Below are 26,465 nucleotides of genomic sequence, written 5' to 3'. Positions count from 1 at the left end.
TAGCAATGAGTTTTAACGCACATAACTACTACACATAAAGAAAATATACATTTAGGTTATAAGCAAATATTAAAATGGTGACAAACAACTCTAATTCATTCATTAAATGTTAACCTCTCCATACAAGAGGCTCCATGCAAACACAACCAGCAGATTTTTAAAAGAGTTATTAATTAACAAACATACAGAAGAATACAGTGATGCCTTTGTGTGAAGATTTAGGCAAGTTCTTTATCTTAATAAATGTTTAACCTCAGCAAATGAATCTTATCATTCCCTTAAAAGAACGAATTAAGACTATAGCAAATCTGCTTAAGGTATTCAGCGCAGTTTCCCACATACATGTAATAAAACAGCTTTTCTGACCAAAACAGTTTGTGTGTGTTTTTCCTATCTGCAGCCACATCTAAAAATCACATTTTGACCTGTGGTATTTGTCCTACCACAATACTTCCTTCAGTCTTATCTTTTATATATAGTCATAGGATTCAATCCTCATGATACCATAAAAAACATATTCTAAGGAGAACTGCAGCACGTGAACTTATTTTCATCTTTGCCGCTAGAACAGTTTACAAAAACTGCTATTAATGGCAGCAAAACCAGCACAGTATCACGGTGCTGCAAAGACAGATTTTCCTTTCCTCAAGGCACTGCCCTTATTCCTGCTCAAAAGACTGTCACCAACCATGGTGTTATACATACTCTTAGCAAAATCCCTAAGAAAAGTCCAGCAGGTTGCAAACATAAACATTTCAGATTCTCTCAGGTCCCTTCCCACATTCATGTTTACAGAAGGTTTGCTGGGACTGCAACTCAAATTTCTCTCTTATCCCCAGGACGGCTATAAATGAGTTTATGATCTGGTCAATTACTCTCTCAGTTTCTGTTTACAAGTTGCCTACCACACTGAAAAATCCTACAAACAAGTTAAATAACTTTATTAAGTACTTTAGAATTTTATCTATGCTTTCATTTCCTTGGTTATAAAAAAACCAGCAAAATATTATCCAGCCAATTTTTTTTAACAAGAAAAGATTCAAAGACTGAAACTCTAACCTGGAGGTGGCTCAAAAAAAGCCTCCTGTTCTTCTTCAATGGGCTCTGTGTCATTGTGTGCTGTCCGCTTGTGCATAGCAAGTGTAGAAATCTGCTTGTATGTTTTCCCACAGTGATTACAGTTATATGGTTTGGAATGAGTATGTACAACATGATGTTTGTATAAACTGGAATACTCTGTAAAACGTTTATCACAACCAGGAACTGTACAGACGTAGGGTTTCTCCCCTGTATGGAAAACCAAAAACGACAGGACTTTATCCAGGAGGCACAGAAAAAATTGACAACAAATTATATTTAATGACACACCTTCATTACCAACTATACTTCAATTTCAAAAACAACAGTGAAGCTCAAGCTCACAAAGTTTATCAATGCAGCTTCTCACTGTCTTTTTTTAAAAACTACTGCCAGTAAAAGTTGGGCCCTTTTTTCTTCCGATCATTCAATCTAAAACATCCTTCTGATGAAGACAGAATGATACAGCCTGAAAGGTACAATGTCAGTTTGGCATCATATTGAGAATTTTGTTCTTTTATTACTGGAAGCCCCATACTTTTCCTCAATGATCAGGTATGTTGACACACCAGTACAATTTCACTGACTTTCGAGTCTTTAAGTTCTGAAGAAATCTAAAGGAAGCATATGTTTAAACAAGTAAGGTTTCATATAAAAAACACCTTTCATTTAAAAATCAATGAAACACATGTCTAAATTACATTATAAACTAAAAAGATAATCTGAGAAACAGAACATACTTCTACGAAACTTCTCTGTGCTTCTATAAAATATATAAGGCTACTACCGAGATGATACAGCTATCACTGACTTTTACATTTAAGAACCTTCAAATTTGTGCCAATTATTTCTGCTGATTAACCCTGATAATCAAGTCGGGCTAAGTATTTTCACCTCCCGTCTATAAAAAGAAGGTTTTGACCACCGCTCCAGCAGCAAGGAAAATACAGCTGGGATGAAAGGGTGACTCAAAACAGCCAAAGTCAAGCTCAGACTTGTGCTTTACTGTTATTTATTTTAAGAAACAGCTCACAACAGAGGCAAGCCCCAGAACCGCATTGAGGATTTAGCCCAATATCCACTGTTTTGCATTCGTTTTAAAGAACTTTGTATTATTCAGACCAAAATTATTCTGCCTTGACAGCAAGGCAGGAAACCTAACTGCTTAACTATCCTCAGCTGAGGTGAGACAAGGCCCAAACAGAAGTACCAAGCCAGGTCATATAAACGTGACTACACCCAGTTACAATGCACCAAAACAGTGCTCACAAGGAAAATGACACAGCCTCTCCCAAGCAGATTCCACTTCAAAATACAAAACATCATTCATATACCTGTGTGTATTCTCACGTGATTCTTATAATTAGTTGCACTGGCAAAAGCTCTCCCACATCCTGGCTCTGTACAGTAATAAGGCCTTTCGCCTGTATGTGTCCTGATGTGAACCTTTCTGATATTAGATGTTGTGAATGACCTGCCACATCCTTCAAATGGACATTTAAAAGGCCTTTCACCTGAAAAAAATAAAAGAAAAGGTACACATGCAAAAGTTATAAAAGAACAAAAATCCTAAGTTACACTTAGACTGAATGCAGGAATCTAAAGCTACCTAATTCTCTCTTTGAGACCCTCAGTCAGAAATACCATGAACATGGCACTCTGGAGTATTCTACTATTTAACCCAAACTAGCAAAATTCAGGAAAATCATACAACCTGTAAGCTAAATTATGAAGCATTTAGGTTAGTACTTCACGATGTATAAATGGACTCAGTTGCTTGGATTAGCTTCCACATTGTCCATATTCTAACATGTATTTAACACCTCCCTGAATTCATACATACATTATCCAAGACAAGTGTATTATACCATTTGTACATTTGCCAATTGTAATTCATAAAATGAAAAAAATACTTTCATGATTTAGCATATAACCAAGATACAAATGGATTAGTAACACTCATTATAGAAAGCATTTAACCTTACACGAGAAGAACCAACTTCTTAAAGACGGACAGTGCTGAAACTCAAGTTTCAAACCCCCAAACCACAGCAATCACAAATACAGGTTCTTTTTAAAATAATTCTATTCATGTAATATAAATTTAAGCACAGTGACTTACATCATTGCACCAAAACATTTCACCATGCACACTAGATAAGGCCAAGCCCTGTCAAATACCGCAATACTCCTGACCTTTCAGACCTATCAAAGCACACACAGAGGGGGAGAGCAAAGGGGGTTAACTCTGGAGAACTGCGAGCCACCTGACACGCTGTCCTGTTGTAACTTCAGGCTTCCTAGAGCTAAGTACATTTCACCCACCGCACTGCTTACCGAAGAGAATAAACCGAGAGCCAGAGAGGGCAGATTACCACTACGGATGTAACATCAAGTACTTAGAGACAGAAATAAAAAACAAAGTCCTGAAAGAGACATTAATACCACGAAACTCCAAAGCAGTTAGCTCCTTGGCAGCGGAAACTGTAATTTGCTCCTTAGGGCAGCTGTTTCGGGAAGGTTTTTCAGCTTCCTGCCAAGGCAGTGTGTGTGTGTACAAAGTGTACACGCCTCAGTGTTGTGTTACCATGGCTCCCCTAATTCTTGCTTCAGCACAGGACCTCAAATCATGCCTGAAAGGAGCAGGGTTGCAGAGTCAACCCTGCCCAACAACAGACCCTGCATTAGAAACCAAAACAGACTGCTCCTAAAGAATGCCCGCAAGAATGTCATCCGACCGGTTGGGGAAGCCAGCCTTTTAAGTTTCTAATGTACTTGTTAGAAAAGCGACCTGTTTCCAGGTGACTGAGATTTCTAGCACTAGAAATGCAAAGCAAGTCAGAAGCCTTCAAGCTCTGTCCTAGAGCAGCTATGAGGAACCATCCACACCAGCTCTTCTGACACCAGAACAGCGTGTCTAGGGAAGTCAGGGAGGAACCCGGGGCAAGCATTTGATGGCAACAGAAAGTGAGACTGGCCTGCCACTGAAAGAGAGGGGAAAATCACTTCTGCCTAAAACACGCAGAAAATTAAGAAAGCGCTAACCCTGCTCTACATGATAAAGGAATGAAAAGGTTTCAGAGCCATGGGAGGGAGCGGGCAGGGCCCAGACTTGCCTCCATCGGGTGCACTGTTGCAGCTTGCATAGGGTATGAGCGTCCATCTGCACAAAGGACTTGGTGCAATTTTCTTATTCTTTGGCTTCCTGCAACTACTAATAAATCTAAAAAAAAAGACACCCCTGAACTCCGGTCCCTGTACTGATGGGAGTCTATGATTGCATAATTAATATTGTTCAAATGGGTAAATGGTTACATAGGGCTGACTCAAGTCTTTTGTCTCAACTGCTAAATTAGATCAAAGCAATTAAATTACCATACAACTTCTATGGCCATAAAGAAGAAAACAGTCTACAGCTAATCAAGTTGTAGTCCATACCACAGAAATCTTTCCAGTTCACAGTCTGTACTTGATTTACTACAGAATGTCAAACAGCGTCTTCTGGAACTGAGAACAGATGACACTTCCATGCCTTCATCCTGATGACCAATTTAACATCAAGATAGCACTAATCTCAACAGACTGTCTTTGAATACAGAGGTCTAGGAAAGCAGAATTATCTCAATGTAATCCTGAGTTTTTATAATTTTTATTGCCTGCTTTTATTACCCCCATTGTTCTTTTTAATCTGAGAAAAAACTATTTCTTTTGTTCTTTTTTACTGTCTTAAGATTCAGAAAGTTCAGTGGAAAAACTTGTCGGTGTTCTAGCAGGCAAGTAAATATACTTAATGGAATAGTATTAGTAGGTTAGTAAGTGATAGGTTATTCTCCTGACATTCGAGGGGGTTTTTCCTCTTTTTTTTGAAGATCTCAGGAGCAAAGGAGACTGAACAAACTTGTTTACATGTGTGTGCACCCATAGAGTTTTGCAGAGTGTAGTGTATGCTCTCTAGAATTTATTTGTGTTTTGGCTTTCAAATGAATCTTTTTTTAGACAAAACATAAGATTTTATCTTTTATGCATTTGGAATTTTTAATAGTAGTTGGTTTTCTATACTTTTGTTCATTTTTCTGCCTCAAGCAGAGAAGGGAAATCAGGATAACAAGCTCGAACTATCAACCTTTGTGAAGCTGGCGTGCAGGTTATCTTAAAGCACCAAAACTTAAGAACACTGATGCCGTTTCTAAAAGGTGAGCCACATTACTGAGGAAAAGTTCCTTCTGTGACAGATGCAAATGAAACTGTAAAGGCACCAAGTGACTTGGTGACAAGGTAAGTGATGCATTGCTAGAAATTAGTGCATTTGCAATAGCAGTATGAATGCTTAAGCACTTTTTCCCAAGAAAAGCATGCTGAATTTGCAGTAAATGCTTACCATGCTGAAATGCTGTTGAACTCACTGGGCTTCAGAAAGAGAATATACACAGGCTGATTTCATAAGTAAAGTCACAGAATGATCAAAGAGAAAAAAAAAATCTACCTAAGTGAATTAATTAAAAAAAAAAAAAAAAAAAAAAAAAGGGGGGTGATAATAGTACCTGTGTGGGTTCGAATATGTTTCTGCAGGTCTCCCGAAGTCTTGAAAGATTTGGTGCAATTTTCTTCTGTGCAGCGATAAGGCTTTTCACCAGTGTGTGTTCGGACATGACTTTTTAACCCATACCCTGAAGATCAGAAAGGATATTATAATGGTATAAACACAAAATTAGGATACTCATAAACCATCACCATCAAAAGCTGCACTTGCCATTCCAATCAGGAAGCTCCCTGATCAGTAAAATTTGCTCTTTCACTCTTCACAAGCTCTTCATTCTACCATACAGAGCAGCAGAACTCTAGATACAGTTTAGAAATTATTTCGTCCTTTATTCAGTACCATTAATGAAGTCAGCAGTAAAAGCTCTACTGGTATCAGGGCTCTAAACTCCAATTATTTTAAACCATATTATTAACATTATCACATATATTAAGTGCCAACTGATAGCAGTCATGGACACTCATTCCCTTTAAGATTACTTTTAGTCTTAGCATATTTCCACACATTCTGTATGGTATGTCTAAATATTTTGATGGTTTTAATATTTTGTACCAGCTGTAGAAACTGGTTTGCTGCTAGGTGACTGTAAAAGTGAGATTTGGTAAATAATTATTAGAAATCTTATACTAACACTATGATTGAAACAATAGACAAAAGTATAGCCAAGCAATTAAGTAGTAGAGGTAGTTACTCATAAGTTTTGCAGCTCTTTGCTCTTATGACTAGATGTTCCTGTATGCTAGATGAGAACAATGTTGAAACTGACCACATGTGACTGAAACTGCGTTAAGCTTCAAGATCAAAGAACAAGGACAAGAATAAAGACTTCAAGGACAGCCGACAAGAACTTCAAATGGGTCGGTGGTCGTAAAAGCAGCCCTTTGACTCAAAGGGATCCTTCATTGTGCATGATTGGATGTAGGCAGTACTATGATAACCAGTCATAATCATTTTTATGTATATGTATACTAACCTGATTATTATGTAATTAGTTATTCTATATAACCTGTTTCTGCTAAAGCTGTGGTATGCAATCTAGGTGGAACTATCGCCCGTGCATCCAGTGCTGCAATAAAGAATGCCTGCTTTCTAAAACTCCAAAACGTGTCTTGGAGAGTTTCTTTGCAGCTTTTCGGTATCATTAGGAACTCAATCATCATCAAAAACTACCAGTCTAAAGCGAGCTTTGGATCAGGCCCTCTGTAAATTATTTTGCAAAGAGCATTTTACCAAGATTTTCCTTTCTGTGCTTCCCTGAAAAGATCATGACTACAGAACCCTGAAACAGCCATTTTAGAAAATGAATTTGAGTATTACTTGTGTCCACAAATGATGTATATATTTCTACAAAATAAAGTAACAGTCTGTAAGAAGATAGCACCTGCTTTAGTTTCACAGTGTGCTCTCCCTGAAACAACTGAAATTCCTATTCTTGATGTTTTTAAAAACACAAAGCATGTCTACCAAGCTGACATCTGAAATAATTTCATGATCCAACCCAGGAGAGTTCTTAACATTTAAACAGAGAGCATTCAGTACTTAGAATGATCTTTATCAAGGATTGCTGAACTACAGTGGTACAATGGCTCTGACCAAAAATACGGTATTAATAGACAAACAGCTGTTTATAACCATACATCAGTCTGTTGCAAGGGAAGAGCCTATTTCATTCTGTAGTTTTAAAATCCCTTCATAAACTCTATGCAATTAAACTTAGGTGCAACCCTTTAAGTGTGGTTGTTTCCCTTTTGACCTTTCTCATCAGCATTTCTTTTGCTTGTTTCTATTCAAAGAAACAGTATTAAATGCATCAGATGAAGTTACTTTAAAAAGACTATAGGTTTAAAAAAAAAAAAAGAGCTTAACTTTTCTAAGCATCATACTAATTTACATTCAAAGTAAAAGAATAAAATCTGAAACAAGTTTTGCTCTTTCACTGTCTTCCATGTTTCATTCTTCATAACTGCATTTTGCATGATCAAATTCAATCTCAGGGAGAGCATAATTTATGAACAGAGTATTCTGCACAAAACGTAGAGCAATGTCACTTCATGAGAAATGTTACTCTTTGATACAAATTCAATAAAGAACACTTAAAACACCATCTTCCACCAAAGTTCCTTTCAAATTTGGAACAGAAGATCAGGTATTTACCTCTAGCCAACAGGTTTGGCTTTTTATTATCACCTCATTTAACTTATACTATTAGTTTCATGTTAAGAAAGGCCTATTTTTTCAACATAAAATCTGACTGTACCATGACAGGTGAAGAGTAAGGGAAAGTGTCAAGTGTTTCACCTCATTCCTCCTTCAGTAACTAAATCCTCTGTCCTTTCTATATGCTATGCTAGCTGAAACGACGACTTTTTTTTTGCAGTTCTCCCAAGTTATTTACTTAGCAGTTTAAAAAAGGCAATGTTAAAAACTTACTTTATACAAACACTAACAAGCAGGAGGAGCTAGTCTACAAAAGATTACCTGTCGCAAAGGCTTTGCCACATCCAGGATGTTCACACTGATATGGTCTGTCTCCTGTGTGTGACCTTTCATGCACCTGTTAAGACACCCAATACACTGACTTAATGAAATGTTGTATCTGATTACTTCAACACAGAAACAGTTCATTCTCTACAACAACGTTTTAATTATCTTTCTAAGATTCACATTCAAGTGTCTTCTTTTTAAATCGGTGTTAAAAAAATTAATGAAATATGGTAACAATGTTTTCCCCAAAACTAAAGATGTCTCTTTCCAAGGTCTAACACGATCCTTTCAGGCTGTTTTGCAGAAACCATTTCTGTAAATACACACAGAGTTGCCATCATGCAACTACATTAAAGACAGTATGTAAACATGCCTCAGAGCCCACCATGTGATTTTTTACTCCGCCAAGTGCTTCTAATGATCCTCTTCTATTGCATGAAACCTCTACAGCAAGGACACCATCTTAACACATGATCCATAGAATCAATTACTCACTGACTCCAGAGCGTTTTGTCAGAGACATGGCAGCACTGCAAGGAGTTTACCTCATCGGCAAGTGATCATCACAGCCTAAGCTGCAATGTGAACAGCTCTACACCCTTACTGTTTCAGTAATTCCTTTACTTAATTTAAAAAAAGGAAGAGAATTAAGGAGTTGCCACCTGTAAAAAAAAGATGTTCCAGCTTTTCACTTTGAATGTTGGATTTTTTGAGGAGGTAGACTTTGTATTATGATGGTAAAATCTTTCAAAAATTGGAATTTTTGCATGATCACACATACATGTAAAGTAGATAAAGTGAACGCTGGATTTCAGTATTTCTGTGACACTGCTGGTAGAAACTTTCTCAACAAGAGATTTCTTACATGCTGGCAATATAGAAGCCCAGCATGATCCCACACCTGCATATATCCAAAACACTAAGCAAAATCAGCTGAGCACCTGGGACAACCAATTATTCTAAAATCAACCCAATAAACATTTGGCAAAACAGCACCATTGCAACTGGCTCTCTGTTAATTTGTTACTTTTGACCCCATAATCTGACAAAAAAAACCATGCCTGCGAGTAACAATGCTCATTTTACATCTCATCACCTTAAGATGGTGAGCTGTTGTGTACAGTTTTCCACAGCCATCGTAATCACAGCGAAAGGCTTTCTCTCCACTCTGCTGAGATTTTGCAGTCACTCTTGTTCCATGTCCTTGCAAGACAATCTTAAGTTTAAAAAAAAAAATAAATTAAAAAAAAAACCACAACGGATCAGAAAAGTCACACGCTTTGTTTTGCCACCAAGCCAGAGCTGATTGTGACAGGTTTCTTTTGTCTCTCTTTGCTATGCCATGTATTTCTTAGTCCTCAATAAATAAAGTAAAAATAAATAACAAAAAAGCATAAGTTCTGATGAAAGGAAAACATATTTACTTGTAGCTAGCAAATTTAAATGTATGCATTAATTAGCCAAATAACAACAAAGACAAAATAATTTGAAATATAAACCCAGTGGTAAAATGACCAAATTAGCAGACAGAAGAGGTTTAGATTACATCTAAGGCGCTGGATCCATTCCTAAGGGAGATTAGCCATAAATCAGACCACCTTCAAAGATAAGTTCATGCAAAGGCCAAACAATAATTAAATGCACTTATAATGAGCACTTTTTGAAAATGAAGGAAAACATTTTGTACTTTGTCAGTGATGCATGTGTTTTGATCAAACTAATTGGAGCAATTTGAGCTAAGTTCTACTCTCCTTCCTGACATGACACAACAGGAAAATATACAGAATAGCTTTGCGATGCAACTTAAACCCCTTTTAAAGGCTTCTTCATACACTAATATGCAAGAAACATTCATACAGCCTGAAGAAAGAGGGAGAAGCCCAAATGTAAACATTTTGATACAACTCCATGCAAAGTAATCAAGACCATTTTAAAAGGTCTGTCCTTCTTTTAACAACCCCCCTTTTCTTATGGATCCAATTCTATTCTGAATTGTCAAAAGAACATTTCACAGAATGGATGAGGTGGGCAGGCACCTCTGGAGAGCCTCTAGTCCAACGCCTACTGCTCAAAGCAGGATCAGCTGCAGCAGGTTGCTCACAGCAGTATGAGATGGGTTCTGAGTATCTCTAACAAGGGAGACTCCTGAAGGCTACCACCAGCCTCCACATTCCCAACTAATTCTTCCTGGTAAGTATGAAGTCCAGCAAAGTGTCTCACCTTGCCAGCTGCTCAATAACCTGCTTTAGGTTGCCCATTGCCATTTGCCATACCTGAACTCCAGAAACCTCCTGGATTTCACGTGCCCTGTTATGATGCTCTTCTAGCAGATATCAAGGTGGTTAACATTCCCCATGAGGACCTGGGCCTGTGAACATGAGGCTTCTTCCAGTTGTCTGAAGAAGACCTCACCTTCTTCCTGATCAGGCATTCTGTAGCAGACAGCTACCACACCACCACCCACACTGGTCTGCCAGCTAATTCTGACCCTTTGGCTCTTGACTGGCTCATCACCCATCCCAAAGCAGAGTCCTGCGCGGTCCTACTGTTCGCACGTGAAGGGCAGCTGCCCCTCTTCTCCTTCCCTGCCTGGCCTTATTAAAGAGCCTGTATCCATCCATCACAGCACTCCAGTCATCTGAACTATCCCACCACATGCCCCTCATCCCAACAAGACTGTAGCCCTGCAACTGCACATAGACCTCTAATTCCTCATTCGTGTAGATCAGAAATTTGATTGAGAAAAACTTTCCTACAGATTCTTCAGGGAGAATGCCCCGTTACCTTCAGACTGTTCTTAAGACTAAAGATGCAAAGTTGAATATGAAATTTTTAATCAAGTGAAATGTACAACTCCACCACTTCAGAAAAGCTTCTCTGGAACCATGAAGAAAAACAACCTCATGAATCAAGAAACCCATTACTAATACTGTTGTTTAACCTATGATACCATGAATCACAGAAGTCACTTTAATACATTAAGGATCATGAAGATGATGCTTGGTTGAGCACCTGTACTTAAGCATTGATTTGTTTTTTCTATCAGTAAACCTGCTAGTAATTTCTTTGTTGTTTCAGCATATAAAAATATGTATATAGCTGCTAAGATCTGCTATAAAGCTGAAGTATGCCAGAGTTTAAAAGAAAATTAAAACAGTTCTATAATCAACGTGCTAATATCTGTAAGGAAATAACCAGACATAATTTTACCAATATTAAGATTGATACAAAGGGTGGAGGGGGAATATAACAAACAACACTTAGGAAAAAATCAGTTGAACATCACAAGCATTTGTTTGTTCAACTGTGTGCAGTGCAAAAGTATGTATTTCTTCACAATACATTCATTAGTATGACTTGAGGATTATAAAGAATTCAGAATTCAGTTAGTATTATCATTCAACAAGGACACATACAGTATTAAAATTGCTGTTCTTAGAAGACTATATACTCTAAAGAAACTAAAAAATTCAGATGTTAGGAGGCACAAAATCAGAAGAACATCACAAATAAAGCACCTTTATAATAATGCAAAACTTGTTGAGAGGAATTGTGTACTTCAAAATACTTTTAAATAGACAAAATAAATTAAAAAAAAAACTAATTTGAAAAGAAATCACAAATGCATCCTGAGTTCAGGTAACACAGGAAAACAAAAAAGGTAAAGATCTCAGATAAGATTTTTATATTGTATATGTATAAATTTCAGTCATATGATTCTGCTTTTATTATGAACAGATGGGTATGGCAGGTTTGAAACACAATAGTGTGTGATATCCATTTAGGCACACGTAGTCTTTTATTTTCACGTGTAGCAATCACAGAAAGGTTTTCTGCTTCTTTCTTTGGTGAAAAACCTAACCACATGCAAGTCTGAATGACTACTTAGCAGCATGACATCTGTTCTGTTCTTGTGTTACCTGCAGGCTTAAGAAGTTTATAAATACACACTTATTTAATATTATATCTAAATATGAGACTATTTTATCCCAAGTAATACATTATTTCAGAATGAGTCACAAGTAGGTTTCTACTTAAATCAAGATATAAACTTTAAGATTTTCATACATGATTGATAGCTTTGGGACCCTTTAGTTGGTCAACTGCAGTCACCTTATAGGGGTCAGAATTTGAGACTAAGCCTCAATACCTTTTGAAATACCAGATCTTTTTTTGTTTGGAACACATAATGCTCCATAAGACTGGCACATTTCCACATGGCATATATGCTGCCACACATGTATAAAATAAAACCTCCAGATTCACTCTGGTTTGGGGCTGAGGCTGAAATCAACATGTAACTTGATACAGCTTATAGGTAATTTTGCTTAATACGCTCTTACTTCCAGGTAAACAAGCAAGATCTTATCTTACTCGTTCTTGAATTTTGCATTTTATTGGAGTTGTATCCCTATTCCAATCTACAAGTGTGCAAAACCTCTAAATTTCTTCATTTCATTTTATGAAATATATTCCAATACCATAAATAATGCATGTATTAGCTATTCTCTCCTTTCACGGTCATGCCACACAGGCAACAGTGGAGTGTCTGTGACTAAACATTGTGAAACCTGGCTTTTAAAAAAATTAATAATAGAGAATTTTGAGGTAAATGTCAGAGGTGAGCCTATAATTCTTCCTTTCATAGATACTGTATTTTACCTTGGAAGATATTTTTCCTCCTTGGCTAGTTCATTATCTCGTAAATTAAACACAAAGGAAAAACGGGGCTTCTCTGACCAAACCTTTCTCAATGCAATGACTTTTCCATTTTTAATTTTGTCCTTTGAACATGTGAGGGTATTGAGGTTTTATTATTACGTTTGTTGTTGGTCAAAATTCTTTGAAGCCCAGAATACATTTTGGTTTGTCTTTTCCTTTAATAAAATATGTTACAATGACAAATACCATTCTCCTTACATAATTTTACAGATTAAGTTTGAAACTTAATAGGTTGCAGCTGTATTTTCCATTACCCTTTGATCTTTTAGGTTATTATTTTCACATTGAAAAGGTTTTCCTATTTCTACATACTAACAACATGAATACGGAAAAAGAAATGGAAGTATTTTTCTGCTTTTTTAAGCATTCACTAGGAGCAATGCTTTTATCTACTTATGTACTTACAAAACCCACAATAAAAGTCAGGGACTCTAACAGGGCAAGTGGAATCAAAATAAGTCACCAAAGAGAGAACAGTTCCAGACATATGCCTGGAATTGTCTCTCTTGAGAAGAAAAGAATTCATTAATTGAGTCAGCATTCCTTCTGCTTTAAGGACTATAAGAAGTTAGTTCATTCTCTGGAAAAGAACTTCTGAAATACTTGCACCCTTACTGATGAAAAGCTCAGGTCAGCTTGAAAGAATATTAGAAATCCAACATAATTTTTAATTACCTTTTAACAGAAAAAAAACCCAGAAAACACTAAGTATTAGAAGATCTTTTTAAAATCTTGTGAAATGATCTTGTACAAAGTGAGAAATATGACCTATCCGTATAGGTCTGAGATCTAGCAGACCCTAGTTTTTGGCTACACAGGACTACCTAGCATGCATGTTTCTGGGCAGAGAAAACAGAAGAAATAGAAATTATTTTGTATTGGGCTACATACCTGCATTTTTTTATCTTGTTCATTTTCACCTATCATTCCTGTGCCACTAACACTGTCATTTCCATCAATAGACACCTGAAAAATGAAATTGAGATGGGAAAAACATTTACAGGTTATTTTTATTCATCTGAAAAACAGGTTACAGACAGTTCCTGAGGGCTTATTATTTCATAGCTCTCTAGCTCCCTCTTGAAACATGGTTATCCTATAGTACACTAGCTTACATGAAAATCACCACTCATAGCACCTGCATTATAGAATAGGTAAAGTGAGTATCTCAAAGTTGTATTAAAACAAGGTAGGAAAGACTGCAAGAACCAAGCATGTTAAATTAACAGACTGGCAAAAGTATTAAAATAAATTAATAAATTTAACAATACTGAGTTCTGACAGGAAAAAAAAAAGGAAAATGTTGACTTCTTTTATAATAGGGATGTATCTCTCACTCCCTGTTAAGCAGAATTTACTTGTTTCAAACAGCAGGACTCCTTTGGAATCAAAATACCTAAGACAATGTGTTACATCTCAATTTGAAATAGTCAAATTACAACAGCTAAGCAAAGACTTGTATATTGCTCCACAGGTTTATTTTTCAAAACAGTCTACAGGAGGAGAAAGGTATTGCTGCTTTCCAAGGAGCTTATAAAAATATCTGAAAGAGTATTAGATGTTAATTTGAAAATTTTATTTAAATAAAAATAATTGCCCAGTTAAAAAAACCCCAAACTCTCACATACATCAACTCAAAGAACATCTTATTAGTCTACTGCAGAAAAAACTAATTTAAAGTATAGTTTTCGTAGTTTCCAATTCCTTAATCGTCTCTGTATTGAGCACAGGCATTCACAATACTCTCTGCATCCATTACACTCAAGGCTGAGATTGCTGCACCTAAATCTAGCCTAAGTGATTTTTTTCTTCTCTAAAATAGTTTGGCAGGAACCCTGTCTCAGCTGGAATGCTTATGGCCTTTCACTAGGAGGTCATTGCAGGCTCCTGAGAATGTTAATGGTTGTGTGAACTATCTTGCTCAAAGCATCAGCTACCAACATTTAGCTTGGAGACTAAAGATGAACTTATCCCATAAGAGGTTTTCAGACTGTACTATCTTTCTAAATCAGACGATTGTGAGCAATATACTTTTGGCAACTTTGAGCTAAAACAGCAAAGAGAAAAGTGCCCAAGCAGATGCAAGTTTACATTACAGAGAGACTGCAAAGAGAGTCTGCAAGCAGGTAATTCTCAGGTGGTTATTTTTGAAGGAAACAATAGCCATTTTGGGACCCTCTCCTGCAGAATTTCTGAAGGGAGGGGAGAGAACCTGCACGGAAAGGAGACTTGAATCACTTCATCCTGAACCTCTTGTTGTTAGTTAAGAACGGAATTACTGACGTGAAATTCAAGTTCATCAGTGCCACTGGAAACAAATGATCCAAACAGAATGTGCAGGTGTATGTGCAGACATACACAAATCCCAGGAACTGTAATTTTCCAGCAGCTGGGATGTTGCAGGAAAACAGCTTATGGACGAAAAAGTATGTGTTGTAACCTCTTCACAATTCCATTATGTATCTTCTGACTTTATGTTCACTGAGAGCAATGTCGTCTTTTTTCCTTGGTTGCTTTGGGAGGAAGGTGGCATTGACTTAGCCCAAAATTAAAAGCACTCTAGTTAAGTCTTTGCATGTACTCTGCAAGATATGGTAAAGTAGTACTATGCCTAAAGCAGAAGCAAGGGACAATGAAAAATGTACATGTTCCACCACTTCCAGTGAGCTTCTCTGTAGTCTTCTTGGATCTCTTTGTATGAACTCTCTTACAGAGTTTCTACACTGATCTTGGGCAGGCTACTGATCTTTGCTATTTCTGCCCATTATGTAGGACAGGGGAACAGAGAACCACCACCATTCTCCAAATCCGCCTTTAAAATTTTCTTTGCCCTGTTAAGTTTTGAAGAGAAAACCTTCAAAGTTAACAAAAAAAGCAAGACACCCAATTTTAAACCTCTTTTTTTTTGCAGTATCGGGAGAATTCTGGAAGGATTCCAAGGAAGATCTTTGAGTTCCTCCTAAAAGACTGTCTCAGATTCTAAGTAAATCTTTAGTCTGCCTTCAGTTAAGAACATAAGAACACCTATACTGAATCATTCTAAAGGTCAATCTAGTGTACCATTTTGTTTCCAACAGCAGCCAGTAACAGATGCTAGAGAAAACAAAAGGAACAGGCCAAGCACATAGTGATACATTCCCAGAAATATTCTCCAACCTCCAAGCAATTTGTGGCTTAGGAACTTCCTGAACTAGAAGTCACATGTTCCTATCTAATAGCCCTGGATACATTTTTCTTCTATGAATTTATCTAATTACTCTTCAAATCCAGGGACGTATTAGCATCCACAACATCCTGCAAGCAGTGCCATGGCTTAACTTTGTGCTGTTGGAAATAGTATTTTTCCCTTGCTTTTCTAGAACCTGTCACCTGAGAGTTTCATCTGCTGTTTCCCAGTTCTTACACTGGTAAAGACAATGACAAGTCACTACTCTTCTTTGTGCCACTTAAAATTTTATAAAATTCTATCATATACTTACCTCATGTATTTCATGTCATCATTGTTGCCCCTTCCTGTACCTTTTTCAAGGTTCCTATACCAGCTGCTATGAAAAGTATACATTGCCTCACTATGAAGCGTACACGGACATGGAGTAGAATCACAAAACCACATTTCTCCTTTTAAGAGAAAGACAGGGTTGTGATGATTGAGCTATTATTTGGTAAGTAAAACAGGTGCAAGACTTGGAAACTCACTTCTACTGACTTTCCCTGAGAGGTTCTAGCAGTACCTTTCAGAATAAGGTTCTGAAATGAAAGCTTGAAGAAAATAAATAGAATTTTTCCTAGACACACACAAGTACTCTACGGAAAACAAATTCACATTACAGAATTAAAAAATACATGTTGAGATAAATAGGACAAAAATGCAAATTTATTTATATTTGCATTTCTTCTCTTTCTTCTTCACCTTCTCAAAACAGAAGCTTAAATTATGATTAATGTAGCCCTTGTTAAGAAGGACAAAGTTATCATTGATTTAAACCTAAATTAAATAGTATCTATGGAATGTGTAAAAGCTTGTCACTACAGCTCAACTAACCTTGAATGACCTTTTATTTTATGAAATGTTAAGGCACAGCCAAACACAACACAATCTGACTGGCTCTCTTAGGATCTCTCAATTGTAATAGACAGAAGCATAATGGAAAGAATAGTGTATAAGCCATTTAATTATCCTAACTGGCCTTCTCCCAAAATTTGACAACTCGGTGACACTAGAGGACAGATTTTAAAACTTATTCTACTCTTTTTCCAGAGCAGTACAAGCACTGATGGTAATCATCCAGCAACTGGGACACTGCTAAACCATAAAGTCATGGAAGTTGCACTGCCCATTATTACACTTACATCATGCTTTACAGAAGTCCAGTAAAGCGGACAACATGAATCTTGAGCACCATACTACATTTTACTATTGAAAGTATGGATCAAAGAAGTGTTTTCCAAACTCAAGTCTATTTTACACTTCATACCATGCATTGTCCTTGCCCAGTACAGCAGGCCCTACTCTTCCCAATGCAGGAAAAAAATAAAAAAATTAAAATCCAGCAGTAGTGCCTGAATAAGAATAATTTCACTTTGCCCTTCTTTCCAAACAGTGTCCTGTCAAGGGCTCCTTTCCAATACTATATTTTAAAGAAAATTATTACTTATTTGTCTAAATCACTTTCCAAATCAGTCTGACACTTCAGCGTTCAATCTTTTGTTCTTTTTATGCACCACGACACACTAGAGCTGCCCATCATAGTGAAGCACTGTCATGACAATATGGTGTTCTCTCTTCTAAGAGTCTGAAGACTCTCTTAATTATAATTTTAATTCTTGGATCACAATTGGCTTTTGCTGCCAAGTATCTTGTGATGCTACATTAAAACATTATGGATAGAGAAAATGTCTTTCAGTATACCTTGGCTGCATATTGCTCCAAAGCACTGATGGTATCTGGGTCAATGGCAGCATCTCCTGTATGAAGACCTGCTACTGTGCCATCAGCTTGAATAGCTAAAATGGTATCTGACTGTGGCATTTGCACTGTGTGGTGAATGTAGGCAGTAGTTCCATCCTCCAGCTGGACTGCTTGTAATGCACTCTGGTCGTAACTGTCTGAGAAATAATATTACAAAGTGTTATTAAAGAAAAGGAATAGCAATGTCTGCAAGTTACATGAGAAACCATTGCAGTTCAGGAAATGTCTCCTGAAGTCATTTATATGTATGAAATATATGAGAAACATAAACACTTGAAATATTACTATGAATAGCGCTGATGAATTTTTTTTCCAAGACAACACCTCCCATAGCTTTATTTCTGCACACTTACAAAAGTGCAAAACCAATTTTATATTGGTCTAGCTTTATTTACAAAGGAAACAAGGAACACAAATATGCTTTCCATTTCATATTCACTCATAATAACACGAAAATAATTAACACATGTACTGATGTCAATACTTCAGATTTTAGAATTCATAAATCTGATCATTTTAAGAACAGAATCACACAAATATGCAAAAGAAACACATAACTTATAGGGTGACTTTTAAGAAAGAAATTCTTTATTATATTCTCTCAGTATTGCTGATTACAGAATGTAATTCTTGTCACTCTAGTTTAAACAGACTTAAAACATCTACTTAACGTTTTGTAGAGAAGTAGTACTATTTCCAAGACTAGCGTAATCATCTTCTGCAGAAATCTAAGTTAGCATTTAAAATAAATACGTCTGCATTCTTTACATCTGCATGCTTGACTGTCAGCTGTCACGTTTTCTGCCCTACCACCTAATGGCAAAATCATCAATAGCACGATCTTTAAAATTTAAGTCAATCACTACATTCTTTAGCTCAAGAGGGATTGATTGATTGATTCTTACCTGCTTTCTCATTTTCACATGCAATTGTTGCTGAAATCTGTATAAGGGCTTCCATTCTCTACTAACATGACATACACTTAACTTTAATGTGATCCTGGGCTAAAAAAAGGTGAAATACGCTGGTTTTGATTCTGTTTATAACTGTTGTATGAGGCCCAAATAAGGAACTGAACCAGTCTAATTTTGACAATTTCCAGATGTCACAAAGTAAAAGCAACAAGTAATCTACATTGGGAATCACTAAATGACATCATAGTCTAAAAAGAGTACCATATTTTATACTGCTTAAGTTCTGTTGAACTCTAATATAATATATCACACTTCAAAAAAAATAATTACCTTTCGAGGTGTGATGAATAAATGCTGTAGTTCCATCTTCTAGCTGAACTGCTTGTCCATCTTCCAGACGCAAGCTGTCCCCTGTTCGGAAGAAAGAATTACAATGCTTCAACAATAGTTTGAAAAATCCATTAACTGGAAAGATTAAACACTAAATACCTAGGATTACAAAATACCTAGGATCTCTTCAAGACTATTTCCATTAAAATAAGAAATCAAGCTATTATAATGACTGTTAATTACTTAGTATCAATATTTATCAGTAATACATTATTATAGAATATATTTCTTGTATTATTACACTTACTGCTTTTAGGCATGGGTACATGTTGAACATAAGCAGCAGAACCATCTTCTAATTGAATCACTTGGCCATCCATTAATTTACCATCTGAAACACACAATTAGAATTCTTAAAAAACATTCTGTATAACTGTATAACACATCACAGTTTAAACACACAGTTGATACTTTCTGGATTAAAATGTCAATAAAATATCACTGAGAATTAATGTTTGGCAAAGAGTAAGCACAGTATAACTATACAGAGGTTTTAAAATTCTGGGATTAAAAAAAATAGAAAAGGCCTGATGTCCTATCCAGTAGTCATGATGTTGATATTTGGGTTTGAAGTGTAAATATCATCTCACTTCTGATTGACTTATGTTCTCCATTTGATACTGGCATCTTATTAGTAGCAGAAATAAATATTCATTTTATAGTGTTACTGTAATACCTGTAATTCCCAGCTGGAATTGGAACTTCATAAACATTGTATAGATTTTGCCTGACTTTACAATCCAAAGGGGTTTAGAATCCAAAGACAGGGTTAAAAAGGGAATACAGTTTCAATACCAGTCAACTTCTAGTCATTTACTTACCTTTAGAATTGTGCTGTATGTAAGCAGTGGAACCATCAGCAAGGGTAACTGCTTGCAAACTTACACCTTCCATGTTTTCTAAGTTGTCACCATCTAGCAAGGAAAAAAGTTCATATTCACTATTACCAGCATCAAACCCTAAAAATCACAACTTGACCACCTCCATAAATGATTACAACCCCTTAAAGGATAATGATTTTGGAAATCATAATACGAAACCGTTCTTACTTGCTTTTTGGTTTTTGAACCTTGAACACATACTAGGGTCATATGTTCAACATTTTGGTCTGTAAACATGACAGCTAGAATGTTATTTTCCTTAACTAAAAAAGTTCCAATGTCACTGAATAAATAACGACAAAGCTGAGGTTTTAGGAGAAATATTAATTAGCTTATGAGTGTCAACAGTGAAATAACGATACATATACTTGTATTGATAATTTTGTTTTGTACACTACTACCTGTTATTAATATACACAAATCTATTTAGAGTAAAACACAGATTTAGGAAAAAAGTTTTTAATCACATAAAATTATAATGAAGCTGTCAGAAAAGATCAGTTTAAACCATCCTAGATCACCAATCTATTTTAAAACTCAACTTGTTTAATACATACTTAGATATAAACTGAAGTTACAAAGTATAAAACAGCAAAACTATAGTGAGAATAAAGTCAGATTTTGTATTTCCTATTTTGGCACATTTAGACTCCTATTATCTTAATTAAGAGATCATTTCCTTTCAGAATTGAATTAGTGAACTTAATCTCAGTTAACTAAGAATAATTCCTGTTAGATTTTTCATTTAGAACACACTACATAAGTTTTAGCATTGTAACTGAATTTCAAACAGAAAAGACACAATAATGTAGAGGTATTTTAACCTGAAGGTTCACCTTGCACAGCTACAGCTTCTGTTAGACAAAGAGTCACATGCTGGGCCTCCATTCCTCCTCCAGAAAATTCAGTCATTCCCTGAGAGTCTCGATTTATCTGAGCTAATAACATTGTCTACCTAAAAAGAAAGCATTCACAAAACATAGATAGAAAATTTAAATACAGAACCAGAACTAGTTAAAGACAATTCAAGTTTAATTAGATTTTATACAGCTGTTACAAACATTTTATGTTACCTTCAGCATAAAGAAGATGCAATGAATTATTGACTTACCCAGAAAATACTTCAGAGGAAAAAAAGTTACTTGAAATAGGTAAATATTATTACCTCAATTAACTAAGCTGCTAACAACTTCCGGTAGCAGTTACTAAATTGAAGTGCATCAACCACATTTAGATTTCAGTTAAATATGAATTATTCAACCAATGTATAAAGAATAATGGTGGTAACGATGGTATAAGTAATGATATCTTTTTGTCCCCAGAATTAAAATAAAGCTGACAATTCACCCATGGTCACCCACGACAACAGCAGGGCTTTAACTTTATAATTAAACATCTCTCTGGTGCCAGTAAGAGGCTTAGAACCTATCACACATGGGGAAATACACACTTCATTAGTAAGTCTGACTGAACGATCCAACTATTACCCTAAACTTTCCAGGAAGGTTTCTGTTTGAAAAAGAAAATTTTTAAAAAAAACCCTCCTTGAAAATAATAAAGTATCTCATGATAAAATGCATTAGTAAGACAATAGGGTAGCGATTAGCGACAGTCACAACTCTGTATGTATCTCACAGAACCACATACAGCCATCCCTTTGGATACTGATTTTTTACCCAGGCATGTTTCAATATGGGAGATTAAGAAGTCTACTGAATCTGAAAGGCTCTTACTAATTTTCAGTATTACTAGATTAAGAAGCTATAAAGGAAATACATAGCATTACATTCTACTAACTCAGATGTTGGCTTTCACCACAGGGGAAAAAAACAACAAACCAAACCAACCAACCAAAAAAACAACCAAAAAGAGTCACTGAGTTCTGCAAGCCCTTTAATTAATGTAACATACACTTAGACATAGATGAAAGAAATAAGAAAAAAAAAAAAAAAAAAAAAATCACATGGAATTGCAATCTAGGCTACTCAGCATTAAAGCAACTTTCCCCTCACCCCAATCTCTTGACAGTCAAGAGTTTTTTCTTACAACAAGAAGCAGTTTGACAATCTCACAAAAAGGTTACAATCAAAGCTAAACAATCAAAGCTTTTAATCTTAATATGGTTCTATGACCATAATTCAAGGATGAGAAGAATAATCTAGGTTTTTTAATTTACTTATGATTACATTTCTGAATAACTATTTTTACCTCTACAATGCAGAAATCTGCCCTGGAATGAGCAACTCATCAACGGCCTCAAAGACCACTGAGAAACTTGTGCTTACGTCAAAACTAAAGAATAATGAAAGCAAAATTAGACCATTTAGGTACTCCAGCATGCCTGCAGTATTTAAAAGGTTTGGTACACTAATTCAGTAGTTGAAAATTATACCCGAGTAATACTTTCCAAATACATCCAAGCGACTTTGAGCCAGACTCAATTTCTTAGAGAGGCAGGCAGCTACATCGGTTTTGTTAGTCTCGGCAGAGAAAGAGCTGACCCACACCCAGCTGCTGCAGCTCTGCTGCTTTTGCTGTCTGAAGTGCTTAAACCCAAGTGCTGTGCACAAAGCAAATGTGTCACTACAGTCCAAGCTCCGCTAATTTTTAATGTGATGTTATACCAAGTACCCACATTACTCCCTGAAATTGGACCTGGAGTCTAAATCACCTTGGCACGTATGAGAATATTACTGACAGTTTGGTTAACTGTTAAGAGCCCAGTTAATGGAATAGATACAGTTTGATAAAGAAAGGGAAAGGGGTAGCTTTAGGAAGGTTTTAAGCTGTAAAAAAAGCAAGTTTTTTCATGCACTACGTTGAAAACCATGTAAGAAAAAACCACTACTAATGATCAGTTCACAATTCAGTAAGAAATGTGCCTTCCAGAATTAAAATGCTACATAATATCTATCTGGAACAGTAAGGAGATTAAAATACAGGCTTGTATCAGAGAATTTGATTCTTGAACAACTCTGAGCATCAAAAAGAAGATACAGTTAAGCTAGAAACCAAAATATAGTTCAAAAGAGGTGTGAGAGATTTTTTAACATCCAAGGGAAGATGGGAAATTCTTGTTCCCAGCATCCTCTTCAAAAGCAGCTTTTGTAGAAAATCAGGTCTCTCAAAGACATGTAATACAACAGAAAAAGAGCCAGTGTAGAGCAGCCATCCAGAATAAATTGCATTTATACTAGATGTTTCTGAAGAAATAGCTAAGTTTTATTGGCTACTATAATCTACGGGACAAGGAATTGTACTAGGACATAAGAGATCCTGAGTTCAGCTCCTTCCTCTGCCACCTCCACGTTAATGACTGGACTAGTAATTTCTTTCCCTATTACCCTATAAAATCAGAAAACTAATGCAGTTAAAAAAAAATAAACTAGCACCAAAAAAAGTTTTATTCCAGACCAGTTTGCAAGGACTGCTTCTCTGGAGGTACTGCCAGCTTGTAGCAAGTCAAATTAAGTAATTATGGTACTAGATGCTAGTGGTGCACAGAGGTTGTCTGTCTTCTTAACTGCTAACAGTGTTCTGCATTGCCTATGTTTTCCATTCACTCAGTTTTCAGGACGCCTCATGGAAGTAGACTGCAAAGCAGCTAGACCATTTCACACATTGGAGAAACCATTGGTTTTGACTAGAACTGCATTCTGAAACAATTCCAAATCCAGCAGGGACTGCACATCAAGGGCCTTTCAGCTCAGGTCTACTTCAGAGTATTCCCTCTCTTAGAGACAGTATCTTTTAAGAAGCCCCCATAATCTTTAATATACTGTCTGCCTTCAAAATGGAATAATGCCCTTCCTCCAGAGCTTATGCTTCTTCCCTCAACTTTGGGGAAGTAGAGAGGAAGCTAGTCAATGCAGACAACTGCAAAGTCCTGAAAGAGAGCAAAACCAATTGCTTGAAGGGTCAATGGCTATTTTGGAAGAAAAAGAAATCTAATGCAAGATAAATTCAAAGCCCAAAGGAACAAAACTATTTGTTTAAATTATTTTACAGTATTTGCTCTTGTAGTGTGGCTGATTAATAGTTATCACACACTGAAGAAAAAAAACAGACCGAACTGCTGCACACAGCAGAATGTCCGCTCCTTTCCTCTAGTCCAGATGATCTGGACAATCATGTGCTGTCATTTACACAGACTGTGTTGCTGTTTTCTCCCAATTCTGACTCCTTTAAAATGGATCCCTTCTAATATATCCTCTCCCCAGTCCTCTGTCCTTCCACTAGCTTCTTATCCTCAGCTTCATCCCTTCTCCTTGAAGTACCACTTTCCTTCTTCAGCCAGTCCTATCATGGTACCAAATTTCCAGCACATCCCTCTTCCCTAATATAATCCCATCCTTCTTGTCAAAATAATCTAAAATACTCCCATGTCTACACCAACTCCTTCTGCAAATAGACCCCAAGTCTTCTCTTACTGCTGGTCTGCTCTAAATGTCCATCACACCATTGCCTATCACCTTCCTGCCTCTTTGTCTCAAGACAGTTCATGTTCAGACCCATCTCAGAAGTACATCCCCTCTAGTGGAAGTTGTAGCACTGGAACCATTCCACACAGCAAAACCCCGGCTTTCACTCACTCTTTCGTGATGCAGCAGTTTTGCTCTGTTACTCTGCTGTGCAGAGGAGTACTCTCAGCCAAAAGCAGATGTGCTGCTCACTTTCAGCCTCTCCTCTTCCTCCCGTGTGGAGAAGATAGGCTAACCAGACAGGGCTATGAGCTCTGAGGAAGATGATGGGGAAAGTACTAAAGATGACGTGAAGTTGGCCTGTGTTATGGAAAAAGGGGTCAGGCTATCACAGAGATACTTCTCCTACAGTGTTACCTTTTTTTTTTCCTCTGTAAGAGTGGTCAAATACAGGAACAGATTGCAAAGAAAGGTTATGGACTCTCCATCCTTGTAGGCGTTCAACACTCAACATGACGCAGCCCTGGGCAACCTGGTCTAATCAGACCTGCCTTGATCGGAGCTGGACTACATAACCTCTGGAAGTCCCTTCCAACTTAAACTGTTCTATGATACCTAGTAATTTTGATATTGCATACATTTAAAACAGCATGACCATACTGTTTGTACATCATCCACCCTGCAAATCTAGTCCCCTATAACATTTTTATTCATTCGTCTTGGTTTTTTGAAACCAGCCTGTTTTCATCCAACTTGGGTATTTTCCCTTACCTCAGCTTTAGTAACTGTCTTCCCCCCCTTTTCTGCTAACTGGCTTACATGCTGCTTTCTCTCCTCAGCTTCCAGGAAATTTGTCTTCATCTTTCTTCCAATCCGAATCTCACCAGCTTCTTTCCCTAATCCACATCATTGCTTTTATTTCTGTGCATTTGCATCACTAAGCTTTTTCTTTAAACCTCCTGTCTGCGAGGAATTTTGTCAGCATGAACCTGGGAGAGAAAGATTTCCTTTACCTGCTTCAAATTTTGTACCTCGTTAGTTAAGAAGCAGCTGAAAGCATCCATTTTTAGGAAAATATATGAACCCTGGGGTGGGGCCTGCATGGCTGCCCAACAAGACTGATGGCACGTGTGTTCTGCTTAATCTCAAGAGCTGTCCTACAGAAAAGACACAAATACAGGCTTAGTCATGAGGTACTCACTGAAGTGAAAACTTGAGACTTGACTTACGCAAGCTGCAATTTCAAAGGCACATTAATGATATTTGGGAAGACTTTCACAAGGACACTAATGCATATTGCATTCCTGAAATGATGAGTCACTGAAACACTCCTATAGTATTCATGCAGGGAAAATCTTACCATTCTTTAAGATGGTTAAAATACTTCCCACAAAAAAAATTAGCCTGAAACGAATATGGTTAGACTGAAAAAAATCTCTAAACTGAAAACAGCACCTGATAGAAGGAAGCAACAGCCAGTTGCAAGAAGTGATGCTTAAACAAGTCTTGCACTGTTAGTTACAAAGCAAAAGCAGTGAGTTAGCGATGCGCACTGCTGACTTTATTATGCTTTTTGACAAAAGCTGCACCAGCAATGTAAACCCCCAGTATAACACTGACAGATAAAATAGGCCATCCAGCAGGGTACATAGGTGCAATTTTTTATTAAAAAACCCCCAACACCACCCCCCACCAAATTCACTGAACAGAAAAAACTGTGAGCTCAAGCATGCTTTAAATTCTCAACACTCAGAAACCAGGGGTGGTGGGTAGGTTGGTTAAAAATAAAGGATTTTTCATGAAGATTTCATCAAGTTGCCTATCTAGAGAGCACCTCCTGTATTTTTCCCCCCACTAATACTCAAACAAATAGAATCTTTGGGGTGCTTTCACTTGTTTTGGAGAAAAGATGCAATGTTAAAAGGAAAGTTTTTACATAAACTCAATCTAGCAACTGGAAACAGGAGTCTCTGCTGAAAACTAGGAATCAAACAACTAAGAAACAGCAGGCAGGATTTAGGCAGCTGAAAAGCAAAGCAAGAGCTCGTAGAGGGCATGCTCCCATGG

General features: G+C 36.7%; 1 protein-coding gene across 9 annotated transcripts in view; it reads right to left on the bottom strand.

Moving 5' to 3' along the window:
- The window catches only part of ZNF143 (zinc finger protein 143), a 54,369-nt gene that overhangs the window by 19,824 nt on the left and 8,080 nt on the right, over window positions 1–26,465 (bottom strand). For 7 of the 9 annotated variants that reach the window (XR_007508449.1, XR_007508450.1, XR_007508448.1 and 4 more), the window contains exons 1-12: window positions 24,570–24,684; window positions 20,802–20,932; window positions 19,918–20,010; window positions 19,344–19,427; window positions 19,037–19,117; window positions 17,733–17,929; window positions 13,715–13,789; window positions 9,198–9,317; window positions 8,096–8,171; window positions 5,619–5,744; window positions 2,412–2,591; window positions 1,060–1,287 (exon numbers count right to left, since the gene is read on the bottom strand). Coding sequence is in view for 4 of the 9 variants with exons in the window: in XM_049819742.1 (XP_049675699.1) it covers window positions 1,060–1,287; window positions 2,412–2,591; window positions 5,619–5,744; window positions 8,096–8,171; window positions 9,198–9,317; window positions 13,715–13,789; window positions 17,733–17,929; window positions 19,037–19,117; window positions 19,344–19,427; window positions 19,918–20,010; window positions 20,802–20,925 (1,384 nt within the window). In the remaining 5 variants the exon portion in view is untranslated. Of the gene's footprint in view, window positions 1–1,059; window positions 1,288–2,411; window positions 2,592–5,618; window positions 5,745–8,095; window positions 8,172–9,197; window positions 9,318–13,714; window positions 13,790–17,732; window positions 17,930–19,036; window positions 19,118–19,343; window positions 19,428–19,917; window positions 20,011–20,801; window positions 20,933–24,569; window positions 24,685–26,465 lie in introns of those variants that run through there. The other 2 variants (XM_049819744.1, XM_049819740.1) reach the window with 2 other exon arrangements.

This window comes from Accipiter gentilis, chromosome 17 (assembly GCF_929443795.1).
Source record: "Accipiter gentilis chromosome 17, bAccGen1.1, whole genome shotgun sequence".
NCBI lineage: Eukaryota > Metazoa > Chordata > Aves > Accipitriformes > Accipitridae > Astur > Astur gentilis.
Note: the sequence above shows the minus strand (reverse complement) of the source record. Positions and strands in the feature narration are given on the sequence as shown.